This window comes from Euwallacea fornicatus, chromosome 26 (assembly GCF_040115645.1).
Source record: "Euwallacea fornicatus isolate EFF26 chromosome 26, ASM4011564v1, whole genome shotgun sequence".
In the NCBI taxonomy this organism is placed as follows: domain Eukaryota; kingdom Metazoa; phylum Arthropoda; class Insecta; order Coleoptera; family Curculionidae; genus Euwallacea; species Euwallacea fornicatus.
Window position 1 is genome coordinate 2386954 of NC_089566.1, and position 21838 is coordinate 2408791.

Below are 21838 nucleotides of genomic sequence, written 5' to 3' on the forward strand. Positions count from 1 at the left end.
GAATGATGTTCACGGTCAATTCCTCTTCTTTTTTGAGCGTCATGGGCAAAGAAAAATCTGTATTCGTTGGAATGTATTTTTATTAAATCGTCTTCATGAATCTTGTTGCTATTTTAAAAACATAACAAAATTTTATTAACTGAATAAGTTAATATGATAATTAAAATATCGAATATACATCGCGCATCAAAAATATGCGCTAATGGAGTTGGACACTCCACATATACATATATATCAATATTGGAGAGAAATATTTTATCATATATGAAGCTCAATGTAAGAAAAAACGTATTTATAAGGCCGTCAGGGGTTAAAAATGTAATACTTGGCCATGAGAATTAGAAGAAATTACACTAATTAAATAGCTTAAGACATATTGGACGAAATATATAATACTTTCTATAAGCAAAATCAACGGTTCTTCTGCTAAAAACATTCATCCCTATTAATCACTAGAATGGCACGACGTAGTCCTACTAGAGAAATACAGAATGTACAATCTAATCACAATATAAAAGAGGGAATGATTTCTAAGTTCAGACAATTTAAACCCGACCAAGTGTTCCTTTTCAAAATAATTATTACAAGTCAGTCTTCATTTGCATTAAAAAAATTCATTCAAACAACTTAAGTAATCTCAAAATTTGCAACGTCTTCGATCTGCCCACTCTTCCTCTGAGCAAACAATTTACTGTTCCAAGATAACAAATTAACAGCTTTCTGGAGGGGTAGCAGGGCTTGGAATGGAATATCACACATATTTATTCAAATGTACGTCGTATACCGAGTTACGATATACACCACACAATTGACGTTAATAGGAAAAACAAGTAAAAGGGGACTTTGGCATTATTGGAATCACATCGCAGCTCATCACGATGATAAATTGTGGAAGGAGGGGCCTCTTCGCCAGGTTTGCACCACTCTCCTCGGGCCTCAAACTCTCTCTATTGAAATGTGATAAATAGGACGTTTTGATAGCATAAAAGAAATAAAACGTTTACCTCGCATATTTCCCTACAAGGCGGACAGACTATGGCGCCCTTATGTAACCATCCATTGCTAAATATCCTAATGGAAATCTCCTGATTGGCGTGGTGGCAAGTGTAGGAATAATTTCCCACCTAAGCCAAAATATTGTTACGTACGAAAACAATTGTGATAAAAGTGCGTACCAAAATGTGTAACCTCCCTGCAGAACAATTGTAAGGATAACATCCGGATCCCCAATGCATCCACTGTCGCAATTGTCCGCAAGATTTTTCCTCCCACATACGATCGGTGTGCTCAAAGCATTTCGAGTTTTTTCCATATTTCTCCAGAGCAAAATTCTTGTCTTGCTCTAGGAATTATTATTTTAGGACTAAACAAAGCTTATTAAATTCCTCTTACTAGGATTATTTTCAGCGTAATGACAGTGGGAGCCTCTGACAATAACATTCTGAGATTTCCACGTAAACTCCTGGATGTATGGACAGTAGTCGGCTAAAGAGACTGAACCGCCATACCAACCCTCCTTGCCTGGGTTTACGTGATCGAGAGTATCAAAATTCTGAAAAAAATTTAAACAAAAATCCCATAATCATAAAAGTTTGCTTTGGTGTGGTGTGAGCCCACGCAAATAACGTGTAATTTTATTTTATCGTTTACGCCATATAGAAAAAAGTATAAAAGTAAGACAGAATATTTGTTTTATTATATTACATAGTTTTGAATGCCTATTTAAACACAAATGTGGAATGTAGGGCATGTACGTGTTTTATAGTAATTTATTCCCTAGCGTTTCAGGCTATTGCCTCCAATCTCCATAACAAATATTGATCGACAGTTGTTTAGGCAACCAGACATACATGTCTCTCACGAAACCTAAACTAAAGCCATCCCAAAGTACCATCTGCAAAGTAGCACATAGCCCTAAACTGAGTTGTTTGGAATCGTGTTGTGGATTGAAACCCGGCAGTCCGAGTTTCAGATTAAAACGAAAGACATTTTTTTCAAGTTTATGCCTTTTTAGTAACAGAAACTTGGCCTTGAACGAAATATCAAATACAGCGCAAAAAATAAACAAAAATGGAGTCGAATATACATAGATGACCGAAAGTCCCGCATTAATTCGTTAAAAATTGAGTTTTTGATTAAAATATCAGAACACGTGAAATATCGCTTTTAGTTGTGCATTTTTTGACGCAACAGATGCGCATACAGAGTTACTCACGTAGTAGATAAATGTACTTTTAAATGTTTTTTTTGTGGGACCTGATAAAACGGTGTTTTTGAATTCTTTGAGAAATTTTGAAGGTATTTCATATAACATATACATATAATAATAATAACAACAACAACAATACAATCGATGGATTGTATGAAGGGGGCAGTTAGAGTGGTCTGCTAGATGTCCCGACCTCACTCATATGGACTTTTGCTATAGGGCTATCTGAAACACAGGGTATATAATGCTCCTAAATCATCTTGTTCGGGCAACAAGAATAGAAGGGAAATCTCAAAAATTTATCTATATCCATATTTATGGCGTCTGAAGATGTTTTACCTGATAAATTTTGGGCAATTCGCTCTCATATTCCACCAGATTGCAAAGCGCCACCGAAGTCCTGTCGTCGGTGCATTCGGTTTGCAAAGGATCCCTCTTGACTTTATTGCAAAAGGGATGAATAGAAAAGCCTCTGGTAAATGACACTTAGATTACAGCAAACACTAAATTAAGGTGTAGCGAGGCTATACTTGCTGGATTTGGTATTGATCCATTCCTTGCAGCTCTTCATAACGAAATCACAGCCTAAATTCCTGCCCCAAGACATCTCGCCTGACATACTATAGTTAGCGATATACCATCCAGTATCTTCCATAAGGGCCAAGGTTATTCGCGAGATTGTAGGGTTCTGAGTGTGCGTTCCGGTCATCGCTTCATTCTGAAAGGAAAATATGAACCACGGAAAAGAGAACACTTCAAATTACCTCAAAAACTCGCTTTTCCCAATGGGTCAACACAGTTCCCTCTTCTCCTTGGTCTTCCAATTCAGCACCCTCCAGTTCTGAGCAGTTGAAATAATCTTTAGCCTCTTGTAGCACGGTGGGTGTTACCATCATTTGAACATCTCGCTTTATATATCCGTCTTTTACATGCCAATGACGAGTAAAAGTGTTTATTACCTTGTTACTCCATTGGTAAGTCTGTAATCTATGAGAGAATTTAGTTGAATTACAATAAAATGGTTTTACGATACAGAAACAAGTTGAATTCTTAGTCGAGAATAAATTTCGGAAAATAATTCCTTACTCTATTACTCAACAGTTTCTTTATTTAATTTTCAACTTACGACTCGTTTAAAGGTGGTTTTCCGGTCTCAGGACTACGTTCTGTTAGCGGATTACCATCTCTATCTCGATAAAATGCATAAAGACTAACAGAAAAGCCCAGCGCGTGAAGGATTTCATGTTTTACCGTGGAGAGCAAAATTTCCAGATCCTGTCGGCTAGTGCTAATACTATTAGGGCATAAATTAGCATGTCCCGCTATTGGCCTAGAAAAATTTAATGCCGATCAAGTTGTTTTCTTATGAATTTCAATGGACTATCACCTGTCTAATCCAGATTCCTGCTGGCAGTGACTGGCATAAGCGACCGTTAAAGACTTGTTGCACCTCTCAGTCTGCATGGCAGACACATAAAAAACGAAGTCGAAATCTGGAATACCTTCGCCTTGGACCGAACCTTTGGATTCTCGACACTTTTGCCCAGTCGAATTGCAAATTCGACACACGTCCAAGTGCTCATCCGGCACTTCCACTTCCCCGCACATGGTTTTCTCACTGCACTCTTCTATGCAGTGAGTATGGCCATTTTTAACGAAGACTTGAGAGTCGCTGCATTTTCTGAGGGACAAGAAATTACTTTAAGTTCACTCTCACACTCATACTAACGCGGATGTCTGCTGAATGTAGTCATGATATTGGCCAATAGAGGCAATTGTGTGTTGTAGTAGACATCCATGGGTTTACAATTATGTACAAGAAACAATATAACGTGATTGAAACACAAGATAATTTCTACGAGTGATGTAGTATCGGTTTTGAATGACTCATTGTGCAACATCTAACGACTTCCTAGTAAATACACGGATATTTCTGATGCCAGGTTCTGTAGCGACAGAATCCTTCAGTGGCTCCTACCTCGACTTACAACTCGGTACCTGTTTCCTTCGACCTTGTGAATTATAATGAATTTTACAAGAACGTTTGATTAAAGTCGATACTGCAGATTTTTTACTGTTAAGGGTATAATGTACCTGTTCTAATATGGTATATGCTTAATGAATAGACTTGTCGCAGCGAAAAGTTCGAAACTGTCTATATATAGTAAAATGATGAATTGGCACTTTAATAGCAAGCACGCAGGAAAATCTGGTACATCAGTTTGATTTCTAAGATTAAATCGCTTTTCCAATGGAGATGGCACGGACGCGATTTCACATTCATGTAGCATTGTTCGTCTTGTTTACTCATATCTGCGGTGTAATTTCAAACAATGACAAAAATTCTCTAATTATTATGCCACCGTCTCTTACGTACGGAAGTAATATAATTGCATTTTTCTCCTTGATGGGATTTGCATAGTCAATGTATAGGGTGTGTCAGCTTCGCCCCAAACACTTACCTGTTTAGTCGAATCACGCTTTGCGCTCTTCTGACGAAGAGAGCTTGCTCCCAGAAATTTACAGCCTCTGGCAATATGGTATTCTGAAATGCAAACGTGATTGATTTTTTTTTTCCGAAAAAAACGAATAAAAATCGATTTTACAATCAGCTCGGCGTGGAACCGCTAGAGTCGCGGTTGAAGTGAAAAATGCAGAGGCACGAGTTATTGGAGTCATCATGATGGAATTGAAACTTGAGGAAATTTTCCGGTTTAAAAACTCATTAATTGTCGCAGCTTATCAATTCGCGCTAAATGGCGACAATAACAATTAAAATAATAAACGTTATAAATCCGACGGAAAAATCACTTAATATTACCCGAGCAACGCAAGTAGAAGCAGATAATCTTAAGGATTGATCCGAGTATAGAAAAGTACCAGGAAATGTGTTATAAAACGATAATTTAATTTGTCCCATGTGTGATGTGGGACAGGCGGCTTATTAGCATATTATAAAACTTATATGAAACCTAATAAGCCTTATCTTTGTTTTCGTTATATCTTATCGAGGCACCTAATGTATAACCTGTAATTCCTAAACTTTTTTGCAATCGTTGTAGTGTTTAACTTACGTTTCCCTCGACTAGTAACAGCACAATCAACGGCGTCACATAAAAATGTCGAACTTCTTTTCGAATCTCTTCGGCGGCAGTAAGAGCAAAAGTAAAAAGGACAAAGGTAAAGAACCCGAAGTGAATTCTTACCAGACTCAAAAGGAAGATGATTCTGTCGATTTACCTGTGCTTAGTCGGAGACTGTCCCTATCAAAAAGTGGGCGAATGAAGGAGAAGAAGCGTATGAACATATCAGTGATGCAGCAGTGCGGTGATGAAAATTCTGAAGCTAACGGAGGACACACTAGGAAGGCCTCTATGCCTAGCAACGACGTTTTTGATATCGAAGGGATCGAACGGGCGATAAAGGAGAGCAGTCGGGATATGGATAAACCCTAAGGCCGTCCGGTAAAAGGGTTGGGATTAAATACTGTGCTGTGCCAAACCAAAACCTCCACGCTCATTGTGATACAACGGTTGTTAGCTAATCCAGTGATAGATGCTGTTTTTCTATTTTTTTAATATGGGAAATTTATATGAATGTTTGGTTGTTTTCGATGACGTAAGTGAATATTCTTTAATATATACTGCTACACACACTTACCCAGTCTTTAAATTATCAATACACTGTCTACTCTTAAACCGATTTCAAGTGACGGGGAAGATTATTGATGTTTCAATTGTTCATTTTATTAGAACGAAATCCTCTATAATTTATAAAAATATTAATTAATTGGTTTACAACTAAAACCTTGTTCTGGATATAACGTGAAAATTGTAATCTTGAAATCGTCACAATAAGGCGATAACCAGTCGTTCGTTGCTTTTACTATTAACGTTATTAGCGAGCTTACGTAAAATAAGATAATAAGTGAAAAGTATCGGATGTTGAAGGGGCCCTCCAAGGCAGTTCTCCCCAATTAAATTTTAAGATGCTGCAGAGATGAATAAGGCAATTATTCCTTATTATTAGGTAACTAAATTGTGGCCACAGGGGGGCCTGAGCAGGTGCGATCGTTGGACATAGGTCCGGAAATGTGCGCATTTGTGGCCAAATGAGATAAGAAAAGGTTCATAATTGGCCGAGACCAATTTGCTATCACTTACGTTAATCAGCTTAAATCGTTCCTCGTCTAACCTGTGAAATGATTACATATTGTTAATAATAGTCCAATGCAGCGACTGAATATATTATCAAAAATGTATTTTACGCACCTATAAACACTTTGGTCATAATACAATAAAATTCTTAACGATTGGTCAGCGGCTCGTTTCTTGATCACGTGATGCGGCTCCACGAACGTGTGCAATACCTGGCAAAAGAGAAACAGAAATAAATTTAAATTTCTACAATTGTTGCAATTTACATGTGACATTTCGTGCCACGAAGATCAATCAAGGATAAATCAAAATGACTCTGTGCAAAACGTGCTTAGGGCTAGTGCGGTACAGTTGAGGCGGTCAGATCACTTGACCTTAACCAGCTCAGTAAATTCACTCTAATGATCCTTAAATGACACCAATACCTAAATAACTACAGATTATTTAACTCTCCCGCGCAGCACGTGTATGATCAAGGATCAATTTAATGAGGAAATTCGTACGTTTAACAAGATCCTCATCAGGGGCTTCCACCGGCAGAAAAGTATATTTATGGAAGTTTTTAATAGTAAAAGAATTACTGCTGTACGTTATCAATATGTGTTGTAATAAGTTATTTTCAAACTGAAGGGGCGTTCGTTGAAACGGTTCAACGACGAGGGTAGTCCCAGAAGTGCCCAACCTGGCATATGGGTGGAGGTTGTTTTGTACGAAGGCCTAGCCTCAAAACGGTTAAATTTAAGGATGCTACGTCGATTTGTGTTTGTTGTTTCGGAGCCCTTTTTAAGGAACACTTTCAAAGGCATTGCGAACATGGAAATATACGGTTATCGATACGTGCTCCAATAAATTCATTTCAAAGGTCTTAGTCGATCCAACATGAAAGCGGAGTTAGATTCTACTCTGGAAGAATCTCGCCCTTTGCCAACAACTATAAAATATCGTTTGACAGACTATAAACGCGATCACACGAGCTGCCAAAACGAACCCCGCAGTGGCCGACCCGATGACACTCCAGATCTGAGCATTCCAGACATTGTGGTAAAAATCCATAAAACGGTACTGGAATACCGTCGGCCAAAACTGCGCGAATTGGCCGAAATAACACTCATTTCAAAAAGTACTGTGTATCGCATTATGACCGAACGATTGAATATGAGACGGTCCTGCGCAAAATGAACGAACACAGCTCCGTGAGGGTGTTTCAGGGGAGTGCTAGGCAAAGTTTCGCGGTAACAAAGTCCACTGTTTGCGTTGATTCACAACTGTGGATGGAACATTGGTTCATCATTTCATGCGCAAGACGAAAGGGCAGTTGAAATAATGAACTCAAAGGGAAAAATCGGTTCCAAGGAAGGAGAAAACCGTTCCATCTGCGGAAAAGGCGATGGCGTCAGTATTTTGGGATGCATGTAGGATCATTTTTGTTAACACTCTCGTTGAAGGAAAAATAATAAACGAACAATATAATACAAATTTATTACAGCGTTTGAGCGAATAAATCAGGAAACAGCGACCACACTTGGCGAAAAGGAAAGTCCTGTTTTACCAAGACAAGACACTAGTCCACATTTCCGTCTTCGCGATGGCCAAAATCGGACAACTTGGTTGCAAGCTTTTCCTCACTCACCCTATTCGCCAGATCTAGCTTCCTAAGATGATTTTCTATTCACAAACTTGAAGAAACAGTTCGGTGGAAAGAGTTTTGCCAATTTTGATGAGGTGGATTCCGAGGCCGATTCCTATTTTAAAACGTTAGAAACTTCTCACTATGAACAGAGCATAGAAGTCACGGAACATCTCTGGGAAAAGTGCGTCATTCTCGAAGGTGTCTGCGCTGAGAAGTAACGTAATAACTTTTCTCTTTCGATAAGTGTTAGGTTGGATGTTTCTGGAACTATCTTCGTAAATAGGTATATAAAATTTTGGGAAAAGCTTAACACTGGACGCGTATTCTACGTATGAAACCCACGATGCACGAAACAAAACAAGAAAGAAAAGAAAGGAAAAAAAGAGAGAAAAAATTAATAAAGAAACAAAATGAGAAAAAGAAGAAACGGAAAAAAAGAAAGAAAATAATAAAGAAACAAAATGAGAAAAAGAAGAAAAGGAAAAAAAGAAAGAAAATAATAAAGAAACAAAATGAGAAAAAGAAGAAAAGGAAAAAAAGAAAGAAAATAAGAAAAAATACAAAAGAAAAAGAGCTTGCTCTGTGGTTCTTCGTTAATCTTTTGTGGGACATTTTATTTCCTTTACATTGAATTACTCCTTTATGCGGAAATGGATTTAGATTTTATACAAAAATGTGTTAAAACTAATTTGCACATATTTCGTTTTTTTTTGAGATTTTGAAAAAACGTTGCTTAGTTTTTGACGTCTTCCCCCCCTCCCCTTAAGTAATGCCTAGCGGCGGTTGCGGGGGAGATCCAGGGTGAAGAGAGGAGGGTTTTTAGTGGATAGGCGCCTCCCTTCAGGGAGTGAATCCCACGTAACCCGATCGCCAATCCATCAGGCCGGGTACCTTTAGAAGGTTTTCCCCCTCTATAAAAAAAAACAGTTTTTTGACGTCTATGTCGTGTTAAAAGGAAAACCCCTACTTGTGTTACACCCTGTATAAGCTGAGCTTGTGAGTTGAGTGACGAGCTTTTGTAGACAAGATAGAAATAGATATATGACGGGAGTGTAAATTACGTAAATAGCAAACTAAGATATAAAGTAACAATTCGTGGAACTAATGTGAAAGAGGAAGGTACATATCAATTTAAAAATAAACGAATAACAATCTTAGTGATTAGTAATATTGGTCTCCCACTGGTAGCTTTTATATTAAACTAGTGCTCTTAATTGATTGCAAGGATATACTGTCACGCACTATAATTATCATTTGTATTGCTGAAAATGTTACAAAGCTAATATTGGCGAATTACTGCTCCGTGAATACACTAGAATACCAGGAAGTAGTGCAACATGTAATGGTAATTTTGTAACAAATTTTGAGGAGAACATGCGGGTTACTGCGTCCTACAGCTCAAAAATGAATACTGGACATTGTTCCTACAAAGCCCAACTCTGTCGAGACAAGGTTTTTTAATGGTACAAATATTGTCAGATTTAAAAAGTTCTTGGAGGTGTAAACTGGGAAATCCTCTGCTCCAAAAAGGAGAGGGAAGTTTACTAGCAATGGCTTATGCACGAACGTGTTGCATAATATTTTCAACAAAATTTCCATTAAAAAAAAATCAAATGGGGAACTTTGAGGAAACCAAATATTTTCAAGGACAACTTCACATATTAAGGTGAGAAAAGGAGTGAAGATGTTTTATATTGGTTGAACGATGTGGAAAACAGATATGAAATATCACACATGGAAAAAAACCATATGGCTGTTTATTGAAGGCGTACAAAAAGAAAATGTACGGGGTGTCCCAAAATGAGGGGGTCAAGGCTTAACCGCATAATCCTTGGTCAAAAATATATCGACTCATGGTGATACACTTGTATACGACATTGTCTCCTGGAGATACAATTCACTTTTTTTTTAATTTTGCAAATAAGCCGAAAGCGGCTATGTGAATTGTAATGAAATTAGGTGCACAATCTTTCTGCTCCTCGGGGCACATTTATTATTCCAAAACCACCAGGGGTAGTGGTCGATTCCTGTAAGGTCGAATGTTAAATACGCCAGGACTTCTTTACTCGCTCATGAAGACGGCTGATTTTTTATGTAAAATTTCCGGTGTATTATGCAACTTTTTAATCTAATTGAATTTTGATTTGGGGCCCCAATTAGACGGAAAAGGCGTAATTCTTCGTTTCGATTTCTGGACCTGCCGGGTAACTGACGAGAACGCGGTCACCAGCCCGGCGCATTTTCGACAATGTCAGCGAACGCAGGGCTTGGACGCCACTTTATAATTTAATACTTTGTATTAGCGCAGGAGTTTTGTGAATGTCCCCATATGCACGTCAAGAGCACGCAGGAAAGCCCGTGAACATTCACATAAAATCCTTTTTGTTACTCAAAATGAACGACCCGTGCTGTCCACATGGTCGAACATCTACAGGCTATTCTTCGGACATCCGCCAATTCTAACGTGAAATGGGCACTTCCGTCGGACGTCCTAATTAGATGTTTTTGCACTATTAGAAGCGTTAGGAGTGGACAGACCAGAAGCCCGATCTCAGGAATACGAGGAACAAATTTCAATTAGTAAGTGAACTGCTGTGCAGATTAGTTCCAGTCGATGTCCTACAGTCCCGTATTCGCCTCTTCTGTGGCGTCTGCTGTATGTAAGGAGGAATGCTGGAGAATTGAGATCTACTGAAGGCATTCACGGTTGTAGCAAATCATATAGGGGGAGTTTGGGCCTGGATTCGTGGATTTTTCACTTGCGCGAGATATTGTTTGTTAATAAATTATTCGTTTTGAAGATCTCATGAAGAGCGTGCAGGTATTTAAAATTATTATATTTAAACTGCGTAGTCTGTTTCAATCGAATTGGTGCGAATCTAGTCGTTGGTCGTAAATAGCACCCCAAAAGGCATTTTTGCTCGACCGTTCCTATTTGGAACTTTGAAGTTGACGATGGTGAAATATTTCAAAATTGGAACATCATATTTCGATCGTGACATCACTAGTGTGGCTTTTGGCAGGCATTGCAGGAGAGTTAGTTTCGCCTTAAAATCAAGTATAAAACCAGAAAAAAGTAAAATGCAAATTGACGAATTTGTTTTTTTTTTGTATATATTTTTTAAGTAACATTATTTTCGAAGTATTAAAGCTGGAAGTGAACCAAACGCAATTTTGCCTTCGCCCAACCGATCTCTCTTACGATTACCGAGATCCCCGTGTTGGAAGTCGAATGTGGGACACCCTGTTATTCAATTTTTGGTATATGATATTATCTCGAAATCCCAGATTCACCGATGGATATGTTGTGAAATTACATTTACATATGTGTGTTAGCGAGGATTGAAATTTGTCGGACGATTGTTTAATGGCAAGTAAATAGTAAAGAGCTGAATACTCTGAAGCAACGAATTTATTACATAACCATGTTTACGTACTACGAGTTAACGCATAATTTAGGTACTTTCAACAAGCAATACTTTCTCCAGCCCTATCCTTAAAAGGACAAAGTTATCATGGTAAAGTGTCCGATAGAGCCCAGTCCCTGTTTCGCTGAAGATTCTTCAAGATTTTACTCAGAATTTTAAAGTAAAATTCAAAGCTAAATTGTGATATTCCCGATTTTCTTTTAAATGCGGTTCAATATTCAGTGGTGAATTCAAAAAATTCAATCAAGAAAAACTTTTACGGGTAATTTCTAATCAGCCAGGCCAGGTCCACAGCCAGTAATTTCCGTCAATGCTGAAGAAGTTGTGTCTGAAAGCATTTTACAATTACTTAAGCTGATTTACATGACCAAGATAGGTTGCCATACGCATCCTCTAAAAAGCCAATCTAACAGTAATTTTCTAGATTCCAATTGAATTACGTCAAGTGTCTTACTAGGTGCTAGGTAGTTCTTGCAGTTAATTTAAACAACAACAGCAGGAAAGTTAACAAGCAGAAGATTTGCAGTTTGATGAAAACCCGGATCGGCGTTAAAGCGGAAACTTCGAAGGTTTTTCCGAAGTTATCCCCGGAAGCGCTGCAAATGAGTCTTTGGTGATTGAAATGCCACACCGAGATTCCAAAAAGTCACGGGGGCACCGTTCGTTTCTTTAGGGCAATAAACCAACCTAAAGCAAAAATGATCACGGTGACGAATTTGAATGTTGCCAGCGGGATTTAATTTCCAGTCCAATTTCAACTGTGAAAACATGTAAATTAATTAATTTACATTATGCTAATTACCTTAATGGACCCAGCTCTGCGATCTGGGTTAACGGCCGTGTTAGACGTTGCGCCAATGCACTAGTACATAATGCACGCGCTGGTATACAAATTAGGATTAAGTAAAAAAAAAAATTAAAATTGGAAACAAAGAAACCTGTGTATCTGTAGATACAGAAACAGGTTTCCGTCGCGTATTGATCGCCTTACGTAACGGCCTATATAATTAAATAAAGCGGCAATTTTAAATTGCAAATAAGGCTTTTACATCACAGTAATTAAAGGGCAATGTCATATTTACTTTTCACGGCTTGATAAAGTTCGCTTATGTAAAGCGCTGGTTACGTTAACTTGTTAATATGTGCGGTTCGGTTTTAATAAAATATTCATAACAACAATGCAACATTTTAGCCACCGGTTCTTTGGCTCGGTTTCAGCTACCATTCGCGCATTTCCCTAGCTGTTGCACGTTATTTCGACAATAATCAGCATTAATAGAAACATTAAACGCTTCTCCTTTAACGTCGAACGATTTCAAGGGGGCCATCAATTTAAAAATGTAAGTTATAAATAACCACATGAAAAACAACTAATTTCTGTGCAGGATGGTCAATCTCGCGCCAGCGGTAAACCATAAAATTGCCCACTAAATAGAATCAGAAGCATATCGAAACGACACTAAATAGCTTTACACGCAATTTATCGTTCGGTTCGATTGTTCATGTAGATTGAAGGAATATTATTTCTAAAGGCACATCTGAGTACGAAGGTCGTACCAGGAAAATTAGACATTCTACTTTAACAACCTGCTTCGTGGTTTAAGATTAATTCTGCCGCATCACGGACATGATATAATCTTAGCCGAGAAAAAACGCTCGGAATGCTATTCATGGAAGCGCGGTTTGCTTACGCTTGGTTTTGCTCTTTCACCTATAAATTGTGCCGATTTGCGAACTTACTTGATGGAAATATTCCTCGCCATTACCGTCAGGTAAATCTCAATATTTTTGTCGAAACGACTAGATAGTGAATCATGAATTGATACCCTGTCAGTAAGTTCACAAGGTGCACTTTCATAGTTCAAGTACTTTTGCCTAACGATCTTGTGGGTGGGGCATCTACTAGTGCTGTTTTGATTTTAAACTAGATACGCTTTCAAAGGTTACTTTGCACTAGACTACAAGACTGGAGGTTGTAAAAAGTACCAAGAACCTACTTGCGTGGTACACTGCCTTAAGTTCACCAACGAGGTTTATCCGGGGTTTGTCCAAGCGTTTTACCTCTCAGAAACCTCCAACTGGGCCGGGAGGCTCAGACACCACCATTTCTTCCGGTCAAATATGTTCCATTTTAACTGAGGTGAAAGCGCCATTCAACGGTACTTTTTCTAATAGACAATTTTTCCTTACTCTTTTAACCACAACAAATGAATTTCTGTGAGATAATTCACGCAGAATCTTATTATCTCATGGAGGAACTGTCTTACCGAGAGCGTTGTTCTATTCAATACCTAAGTACTGAAACAATAATTTAATAAGCGGAAGCCCTAATTGGCGAAAACCCACAAAAACAAATTTATCTACTGCAAACAAGAATGCGAATTTATTTTCCATTTCGTTTCCTGCAAATTCAAATTTTCCAGGTTTGCCACGAATTGCAGCAAACGCAAATCACCACCCATGCGTTTTTATCACTCCTTTATGCCTCGTTTCTTCCCTCAATAAATCAATAAGCCTCTCTATCGAATTGATTTGCTTTGGTGCATTGAGGATTTCGTTGGAATAATCTAAAAAAATCGAAAAAGTACCATCCTGGGAACCGTCTGCGGGCGTAATAAAAAAGGCGGTAAAATGCATAAGCCTCATCTGATTAGGATTCAGGACGGTCGGCTTGTCCATGCAGAACAGGCGCCGAATATTGTCGCACTTTTCTCGAATAAGTAAGTACACAAGTGATGAAATGTATTGTCATCGTTTAATTTCACACGATTTCTACCTAGACTATTTACTGCTTGCACGATTTGCAGGCTGGCGCAACTGAAAGCAGTGCTGGCGTCTCGAAAACAATCCATATTTTAATGCAACAGTAACCGCTAATCAGGCACTATTTTAACGATACGTGCAAAATTAGTCTTTTTTCGACAATATTTTCTGTCGGAGTTGACAAAACAATTATCAGGTTAATGAAACATGAAAACTGTGCTGTGGAGATTCAGTTTTTTGATATATAGGGGGCCTCAAAATGAGTCCAGCCGCCGGGGGAGGGGGGATACCTCTGTGGCCAAAGCTTAATTGAAAATTATTTATGTAACGATTTTAACATGTGCCTCTGTACGCAATTGTGACTTATTCAGATTTTGAAATATCCAAATAAAAGTGACTTCTATTGCTTTAAATCAAGCGCCGCACATACGTAATTAAATTAATTATAAAATTATAATAAAATTACTTCACGCACTTCACGGGTATAATACTAATTATGCATACTGAATTTTTACCTTTATAAATTAGTTTACTAATTTATTGTGCGACAATTAGCGCTTTCACATTCAAAATTTCGCATTCTGTCTCCATCGAGGGTGCATCATTTAAATTCGTAAACTATTTGTATTTAAATATTTGAAAAATTTATTTTTGATTTGGAAAATTCGACTTTTTTAGTGGCAAAGGGCATTCTTCGCGAGGAATGTACATTGGACGAATATGTAATTGGAAATTTAATTTTTCTTTCTTCCGCTCAGACTCACTTATGTTTAGACAGCACAAAAGGTGAAAGTGACTGTGCAGATATTTCCTCAAATTAGCCATTAATTAACTCAAGATGTGGCTGTTCAGAAAAAGAAAAGCTCTGACAATAAATTATGCTTGCCAAACAATTTTGTTATGGTTAATTGCACATTCTAAAGGAAGGTGGTACGTACTACCTACTTACTGATATGTATTAGTAGAAACATTTAGATTTGCGTGGGTGAGTTATAAGGTACTACTAAAAGGTTTTCAAGTATCTTTGAGTTTTCAAATGATCGCTACAATTATTATAAGACCTGGAAAAAAATAGAGTATGATAATTGCTCGTACTCTGTGTGTTTATTATAATTTCAACATGCTCAAAAGATTTTTCAAGTGTTCTGAATCCATTATCCAAAAGAATTTTTGGCATTTCAAGGGATTTTTTAAATTTTCAACTCCACAATTAAAAGTTGCCCTCAGTGGATACACCTCAGTTTCGTTGCAAAAGAATGATTTTTTCTAGAGTTTCCAGTCGTTGAAATTAACATAGGTGCTGAAATACCTCACAAAGGATAGTTTGAGAAGGGGAAGTAAACATATGGATCTTGCAGGTTCTATAAAACACCATACCCACTTTAAAGACTCGATGTAAATCATTCAAATTGATTTTAAGACTTTCTGAATTAAAATTTATATATTGTCATTTACATTAGTGCCCAACAAAAAAATTTCTATACAACCACTGAGGGCATCATATAGGTACTTTTGAGCTGAAGATTACCTAGAATTTCCCGCTCCACTACAGTTATTGAAACAATTTAATAAGCAATTTACGGAAAAGGCACAGAAATTCAAAGTTCTCTAGTTTTTGAGAAAAGGCATCAAATGAACAGAGAGAGTTAATTTATTGTTGACTCACTCATCAAGGGATTGATACCTTTTCATGAAACATCTTGTGGAACTCTGATAGTAAATCTTCATGGAGATAAAAGTGATCAGGGTGAAAAATATCCATTTTTTCGGCAGTTGTAACCTTAGTTATGATTTTTTTTTTAATCAACCAAGTTGTTTTAGCCAAAATAACAATTCTACCATCATATTTATATATTCGTGAGGGTTCTCCATGAATTTCCTAGGCTGATAGATAGAATTTTCTAAATAGATGTATAAAAGTTGGAAACTTCTGAAGAGAGCTTTGTCATTTTCTGAGAAATTTTTGGAACATCCAAAGGATTTGTGTAGCTCAAGCAAGGATTAGTGGGAATCATAAAATGTGGGAATTTTTGATAATTTTGTTAAATTTTACTAATTTATCTCCTCACTACGGAAGTCACCAAACAACATTTACTTGTATAATCAATTCTTCACTCAAATGAGCGATGATTAAATATTGATTGTCGGGCCACTCGACGTCAAAAATCACTTAAGTTTCAACCCAAAAACCAACTGAAATCTCTACAGTTTCAACATTTACGTCTACCACCAACCTGATGATGTTTAGGATAAGTGTGATCACACGTCCTGTGGGCCGAAACATGAGAAAAGCTCCCCAATATTGAAAACACGAACAAAATTAAAAAACCGTTTAGTGTCCATTTAAGTTTCTCCACCATAGTGGCCGGAATGTTTGTTTATAAAACTATCGTAAATGTAAACATTAGCAGATTTGAGGTTAAGTTTTCGCGCTGTAAATTGACTACATTCTAAATTAAACGCTCAATACACCACTGCCCCATGCGATCTACGTTTGACTACAGACGCGGACGCGGACTACCAACTCCGCAATTCACGATCACGAATTGAATCACCGAACGGCCTGTTGACGGGGCGCCTGTGAGGAACCTGCTGTTGCCGGTTTGTGCTGCTGCTCGTGACGCTAATTGAGAATTTTTCAATTATTTCTTTTATTAACATCAATGGTTCGGTGCCGCAGCACACAATTGTCCTGAAATTCCCATTTAAATCCGACAACATTGTCGCCATTATGTGAGTTTGAATAACTAAATTGATACAACATTTAATCGATTTTATACCACCTTTGGACGTTCTGAATTTTTATTAAAAAAAAACTTAGCATGTTGCGGTGGTTTTATCCGTCAACATTTTTTTAATTTTAGTAATCTAATTTTATAATTAATTCGCTGTGACGGCGGCATCAGCTCAAGGAACTGTTTGCAGATCCATGTGGATAGAACACGAAACTCGCTTCGTATCTTTGTAGACGCACTTTCATCTACGTATATGTCTGATTTCGTTCTTGATCTATCTTATTAGTCGTTAATATAACAAATTAAAGCAAACAAGACAGTTCGGATAATCGTGTCCCCATCCGATTAACTAAAAAGCGAAATTGGCTGAAACGTATATTAAGATTGAAATTTATCAAAAAACGATTTCTCTTCTTTTTGTTCGCCTCGGGTGATCAAATGCGAATACCGCACAAAGCTTTTCTTCTTAAATTTTTAAAGTCCTGTCATGAAACGGTAAAATGAGGTTATGTTCACGCAATTTGCTGTGAATTTTTGTTTATTCACGGATTTCAAACAATCGTGAATGATCGTATAATCTAAAATTACGGAACTATGTTCTCTAGCAATAGCTGCGTGTTCTTAGGTAAGCCTGGCTTAATACAAGTAACAAATAAGGCGAATTTTCATAGGTCGAAAATGCACCAAACTCCTACAATTGGGATCCTCTTATTCAACCACTGTTCTAAATCCCAAGACTGCAATAGTCATGCTAAACATGGGAGGTCCTCAACATACTGATCAAGTCCATGATTACCTACATCGTATTATGACTGATAGAGATGTAATTCAGTTTCCCTTTGCCCAAGAGTAAGGACCATCTGATTCATAGAATTTTCCTAATGATATTATTCGTAGTTTTATTGGTGAATGGATTGCCAAACGCAGAACCCCAACGGTTCAGAAACGGTATGAGGAAATAGGAGGAGGTTCACCAATTTTGAAATGGACCACTCTTCAAGGGGACTTATTATGTAAGAAGTTGGATAAAGAACACCCAGAAACAGCACCCCACAAAGCATATCCAGCTTTTCGATATGCCAGTCCCTTTACTGAAGATGCATTAGAACAGTTGCAAAAGTGTGTAGTATATAAAATTTAATGGCCTAACGAACCAATTTTTGGATTTTAGTGATGGTGTTGAAAGAGCAATCATTTTTTCTCAATATCCACAGTACAGCTGTGCAACATCAGGTTCTAGTTTGAATGTTGTTTCCAAATATTTTCAACAAAAGGGATTTCCCAAAGGGCTTAAATTAAGCATAATAGACAGATGGTCTGTTCATCCTCTTTTGGCTCAGTGTTTCGCAGATTTAATCAAGAAAGAAATAAAGAAATTGCCTGAAGAAGTCAGGAAAGAAGCTCTCATTTTATTTTCTGCTCACTCTCTACCACTTAAGGTACAGTCACTTATGTAGTGAAATACTAATACAAAGTAGCTGTGATTTTAGGCAGTAAATCGAGGTGACCCATATCCTTCTGAAGTAGGCTGTACAGTGCAATTAGTAATGTGGGACTTAAAATATTGCAATCCCTATCAGTTAGTATGGCAGTCAAAAGTTGGTCCTTTGCCTTGGCTGGGTCCCTTTACAGACTCATCTGTTAAAAGTTATGCAAAACAAGGAAAAAAGGCTCTTATTATTGTTCCTATAGCCTTTGTTAATGAACATATTGAAACCTTGCATGAGCTTGATATTGAATTAGCTGAAGAGGCCAAAAAGGTACATTAGTATAATATAGACAATAAATGCAAAATTCATTAGACATTTTTTAGGCTGGTATTAAAATTGTTAGAAGAGTACCCACTCCTAATGATCATCCACTGTTCATAGAAGCCTTGACAGACCTGGTAAAACACCATTTGAAGAGCAATTTACCTGTAAGCCCAAAATTAATCAATCGGTGTCCTCATTGTGAAAATCCTGGTTGTATTTCAAGCAAAAAGTGGTTTGCTGAGAACTGTAGTTTATAAGGGTTTGGTGTTATGTCTCAGTATATAAAACTATATACTGCATGAATTTATTAATTGATAAAAAGACATATAGAAAATTTAATATATTTTGGTATGTTTGTTTGTTACATTTGAGGTTCATAAATCGTTATTTACTATACAATTATTTTAGGTTAAAGTGCTTGTTATTTAAATTTTATTACATTTAATTACAATAAATCACTTTAAGATTTTGGGATTGCACACTTTAAAAATCCTAGGTACCATTTCCGTCATGGATGCAAAAACATCATTGGATATTCCCTAAAAATTAAAATTAACCTTATTACCCTAATTGATTGGTTAAAGTAGTTCTACCTCTGGTAACATGAACTGCAAATTTTTTAGTTCTGATCCACCCCAAGAAGCCATTTCAATCATAAACCCTTTGACACACTTAAAAACGAGCTCGGCTCTCTTCTCGCACCAATTCACAGTCATTTCCTTAAAATGAATAACCTAATAGTACTTGGATGAAAGAAAAGCAGAGATTACCTCAGTTAAATCGTATTGTAGTAAAAGAGGTATGGTCAAAGAAGTAATGTCATTAGAACAAGCGGTTTTCAAAATATGCCTTAATCCAAGAACAACAGGATGTCTGCTGTTGATGTCACTTCCTCTCAAACTATCATCAGTAGCCATGTGAAAAATTACATGTACTTGAGCCAAATTTGAATGTCTTGTCATATAAAAATCTCCAGGTTGTAATAGCTCACTATTAACTTTACGTGTGGATTCTGGTTGTGGACACTTCAAATATTTATTTGCCACCTCAATGATTTTATCAAGCTGCTCTTCAATGTGAGGGAAGTGAAATTCTGTAGTGGCCTGACATATTTTCTGAAATTCTTGTGTTAACCTTGATCCAATTTTGTTGTCTGTCATTAGAACTAAGCCAGTAAGATCGTTGGAATAAAGGCCTAAAGCAGTCTGAAGCAATTGAGGAGTTGGTTCAGACCTAGAAGTTACCCATGAAAAAACTCATAAATTTGTTTTTAAAACCTACATTTCTATGTTATCTTCAAGGGCACACAGATCCATAACATTTGCTGACAGTATTCGAATATTGTGCATTTGTTTCAGCTGAGAACCCAAATGAATAGTAAAACTTTCTTCTAATGTAGGACTAATTTGATCCCTACTTGTATTGCTTCCTTGACTGACAAAATCACGGAGGGGACTAGGGTTCATAGGAGAACTAAAATTTAAAAGTAAAAAAAAACCTTTGGCAGCCTAAATTTTATGCCTTGGAGTGGGTAATGAGGAATTTGCTTCATTTTGTTCAAGCATTTGCATAATCCATTCCCTATATTGTCGCCTTTGAGCTTCTTTCATTGTATCAATTTCACTACTTAATTTTCCTTGCAGAAGAGAATGGGTTTCATAATGTCTTGCTACTAATTCATTAATCTCTGTTTCTGTCATGTCTTGCTCAAGCCTGTCAACAGCTTTGTTCATTTCTTCACTTTGTCTGAAACCTACCTATTCATCAATTGTGATACACTAAACAACTTTAAATTACCTAGCAGAAAGCTTCTTAATCATATTACTTCTATCTTCAGTTTTTAATCTCATAGTTTTATAGAGCATATGTTCATATTGGACCATGGTTTCCAATGCTGGTGAATGCACAAGCTTGTGATAGGCAGTAGCAAAAAGCTCCTCATCTGATGCACATCGTTTTTCACCAAATTCTACCACTTCCTTTAATATTTTTTTTTTATTTGGGGGTTCAATTTAAACTCCTGGGAGCGTTCACAGTTTTGCCAGATGCTTGTCATACATACAGAGATGCATTTAATGGTAGGGTTGAGTCATTCAGTCGCTATGTCCAACCTCAAGAAGCCATTTATTGTCTCAAAAAAAGGATGTGGGACATTTAACTTTTCACCACAATTGAGATTGTGAAGTTTTAATTGTCACATTTGGAACTTTGAACTTTCAGTTGGTTATTTGTGGGTTTATTTTTAAGTTTTCTTTTATTTCTGGTTAGAGTGAAGACAAAAAATTTAGCGACATGAATGTTTTGGTATGGTAGTATTTTTTTATCCATTTTTCCATTTAGGTAATGTTATTGTTGATGAGACATTAAGAAAACCAATATTTAATAAAAAGCATGTGATAATCTGAAATTAGAGATAAATGCACTGATGAAAATAGCACAAACATTTAATTACCTTAAATTTTAGTACCTATTACTGTTTTTTGAATTTTGAACAAATGTTAAGCCACTGGGGTTAGAGAAATAAAATCAATTGAAACTTGTGCATGATTCCCAATATTCTTTTCATATGAACAAGTATTGAGAGCAACTAAGGCAAAATTCATCCAGATAGTTTACCTAAAAAGGGTCAACCTGTGAACGCGCCCCTGCCAATGACCCACCTCTCTTATAAGGTTCTCCCAGTTTTTAGTAATTTCATCAAAATTAAACATATGGTTGTCAGCTTTCTCTACAATATCTGCAGATATTTCTTCATAATATTTTTTTGTTTGTGCTTCTATGAATTGTTTAAGATGCTCCTCAAGATCTGTGCAATAGGATGAATTTAAACTCTAATAACATAGAAGAATAAGTGATATGTGGGTCCTATATTTACCTTTCTCGATATAGCCTGGCAAATTGTTTTTTAGTAAAATAATATGAGCCAGTTCTTCCACTGGATCATCATAAGGTATCAAAATTGGATACTCGATGCCGTGGCGATCATTTATGTAAATAAAATCACTTTTTTCCAAATGCATTTAAAAAATTCTTAACAAGTACTTATCAACAATACAATTGAACCTCCTTAACCTCACAAATTCAACAAAAAAGATTCAATGTTGCCAGTTGTATGAAAAAAAAACAATGTCATGGCTGAAGACTCACCAATGGACTCTTAGA

The 21838-nt window shown here is 36.9% G+C and overlaps 3 protein-coding genes across 4 annotated transcripts; 1 reads left to right on the top strand and 2 right to left on the bottom strand.

The window, feature by feature from the left end:
* Positions 1–62: 62 nt before the first annotated feature.
* On the bottom strand, positions 63–16704 carry Invadolysin (leishmanolysin-like peptidase, invadolysin). The gene is made up of 13 exons (XM_066296748.1): positions 16422–16704; positions 6481–6578; positions 6373–6403; positions 4672–4754; positions 3597–3890; positions 3336–3539; positions 2974–3196; positions 2740–2927; positions 2549–2681; positions 1393–1552; positions 1176–1342; positions 1005–1124; positions 63–947 (listed from the first exon to the last, which is right to left on the bottom strand). Exons 1-13 carry the CDS (start codon positions 16545–16547, stop codon positions 789–791), a joined length of 1986 nt encoding a protein of 661 aa, XP_066152845.1. The 5' UTR covers positions 16548–16704; the 3' UTR covers positions 63–788.
* Positions 16705–16801: 97 nt separating this feature from the next.
* On the top strand, positions 16802–19145 carry FeCH (ferrochelatase, mitochondrial). 2 transcript variants are annotated; one of them, XM_066296789.1, is made up of 6 exons: positions 16802–16920; positions 17594–17771; positions 17820–18041; positions 18094–18361; positions 18413–18682; positions 18736–19145. In XM_066296789.1, the coding sequence occupies exons 2-6, from the start codon at positions 17671–17673 to the stop codon at positions 18931–18933; spliced, it is 1059 nt and encodes a 352-aa protein (XP_066152886.1). In that variant the 5' UTR covers positions 16802–16920; positions 17594–17670; the 3' UTR covers positions 18934–19145. The 2 variants fall into 2 exon arrangements, with proteins under 2 accessions (XP_066152886.1, XP_066152885.1); XM_066296788.1 differs by lacking the exon at positions 16802–16920 and adding an exon at positions 16982–17547.
* LOC136347089 (FERRY endosomal RAB5 effector complex subunit 3) lies at positions 19002–21785 on the bottom strand. Its single transcript, XM_066296769.1, has 8 exons — positions 21552–21785; positions 21337–21482; positions 20474–20655; positions 20198–20422; positions 19958–20149; positions 19447–19909; positions 19270–19395; positions 19002–19215 (listed from the first exon to the last, which is right to left on the bottom strand). Exons 1-8 carry the CDS (start codon positions 21694–21696, stop codon positions 19132–19134), a joined length of 1563 nt encoding a protein of 520 aa, XP_066152866.1. The 5' UTR covers positions 21697–21785; the 3' UTR covers positions 19002–19131.
* Between the last annotated feature and the right edge of the window lie 53 nt (positions 21786–21838).

Bases quoted from the DNA above. Each gene is read 5' to 3' on its own strand.
- Invadolysin (XM_066296748.1), bottom strand. From the start codon at position 16,547: ATGGTGGAGAAACTTAAATGGACACTAAACGGTTTTTTAATTTTGTTC. The intron at 2,928-2,973 runs GTAATTTGAAGT...TTTTCCTTTCAG, and splicing joins GGGAAAAGCGAGTTTTTGAG to AATGAAGCGATGACCGGAAC. The intron at 948-1,004 runs GTAAACGTTTTA...ACATTTCAATAG, and splicing joins CTTGTAGGGAAATATGCGAG to AGAGAGTTTGAGGCCCGAGG.
- FeCH (XM_066296788.1), top strand. From the start codon at position 17,517: ATGTTCTCTAGCAATAGCTGCGTGTTCTTAG. The intron at 17,548-17,593 runs GTAAGCCTGGCT...GAATTTTCATAG, and splicing joins CAATAGCTGCGTGTTCTTAG to GTCGAAAATGCACCAAACTC. The intron at 18,042-18,093 runs GTGTGTAGTATA...TTTGGATTTTAG, and splicing joins GCATTAGAACAGTTGCAAAA to TGATGGTGTTGAAAGAGCAA.
- LOC136347089 (XM_066296769.1), bottom strand. From the start codon at position 21,696: ATGCATTTGGAAAAAAGTGATTTTATTTACATAAATGATCGCCACGGC. The intron at 20,423-20,473 runs GTAATTTAAAGT...GGTAGGTTTCAG, and splicing joins ATTAAGAAGCTTTCTGCTAG to ACAAAGTGAAGAAATGAACA. The intron at 19,216-19,269 runs GTAGAACTACTT...TTTAATTTTTAG, and splicing joins TGCAGTTCATGTTACCAGAG to GGAATATCCAATGATGTTTT.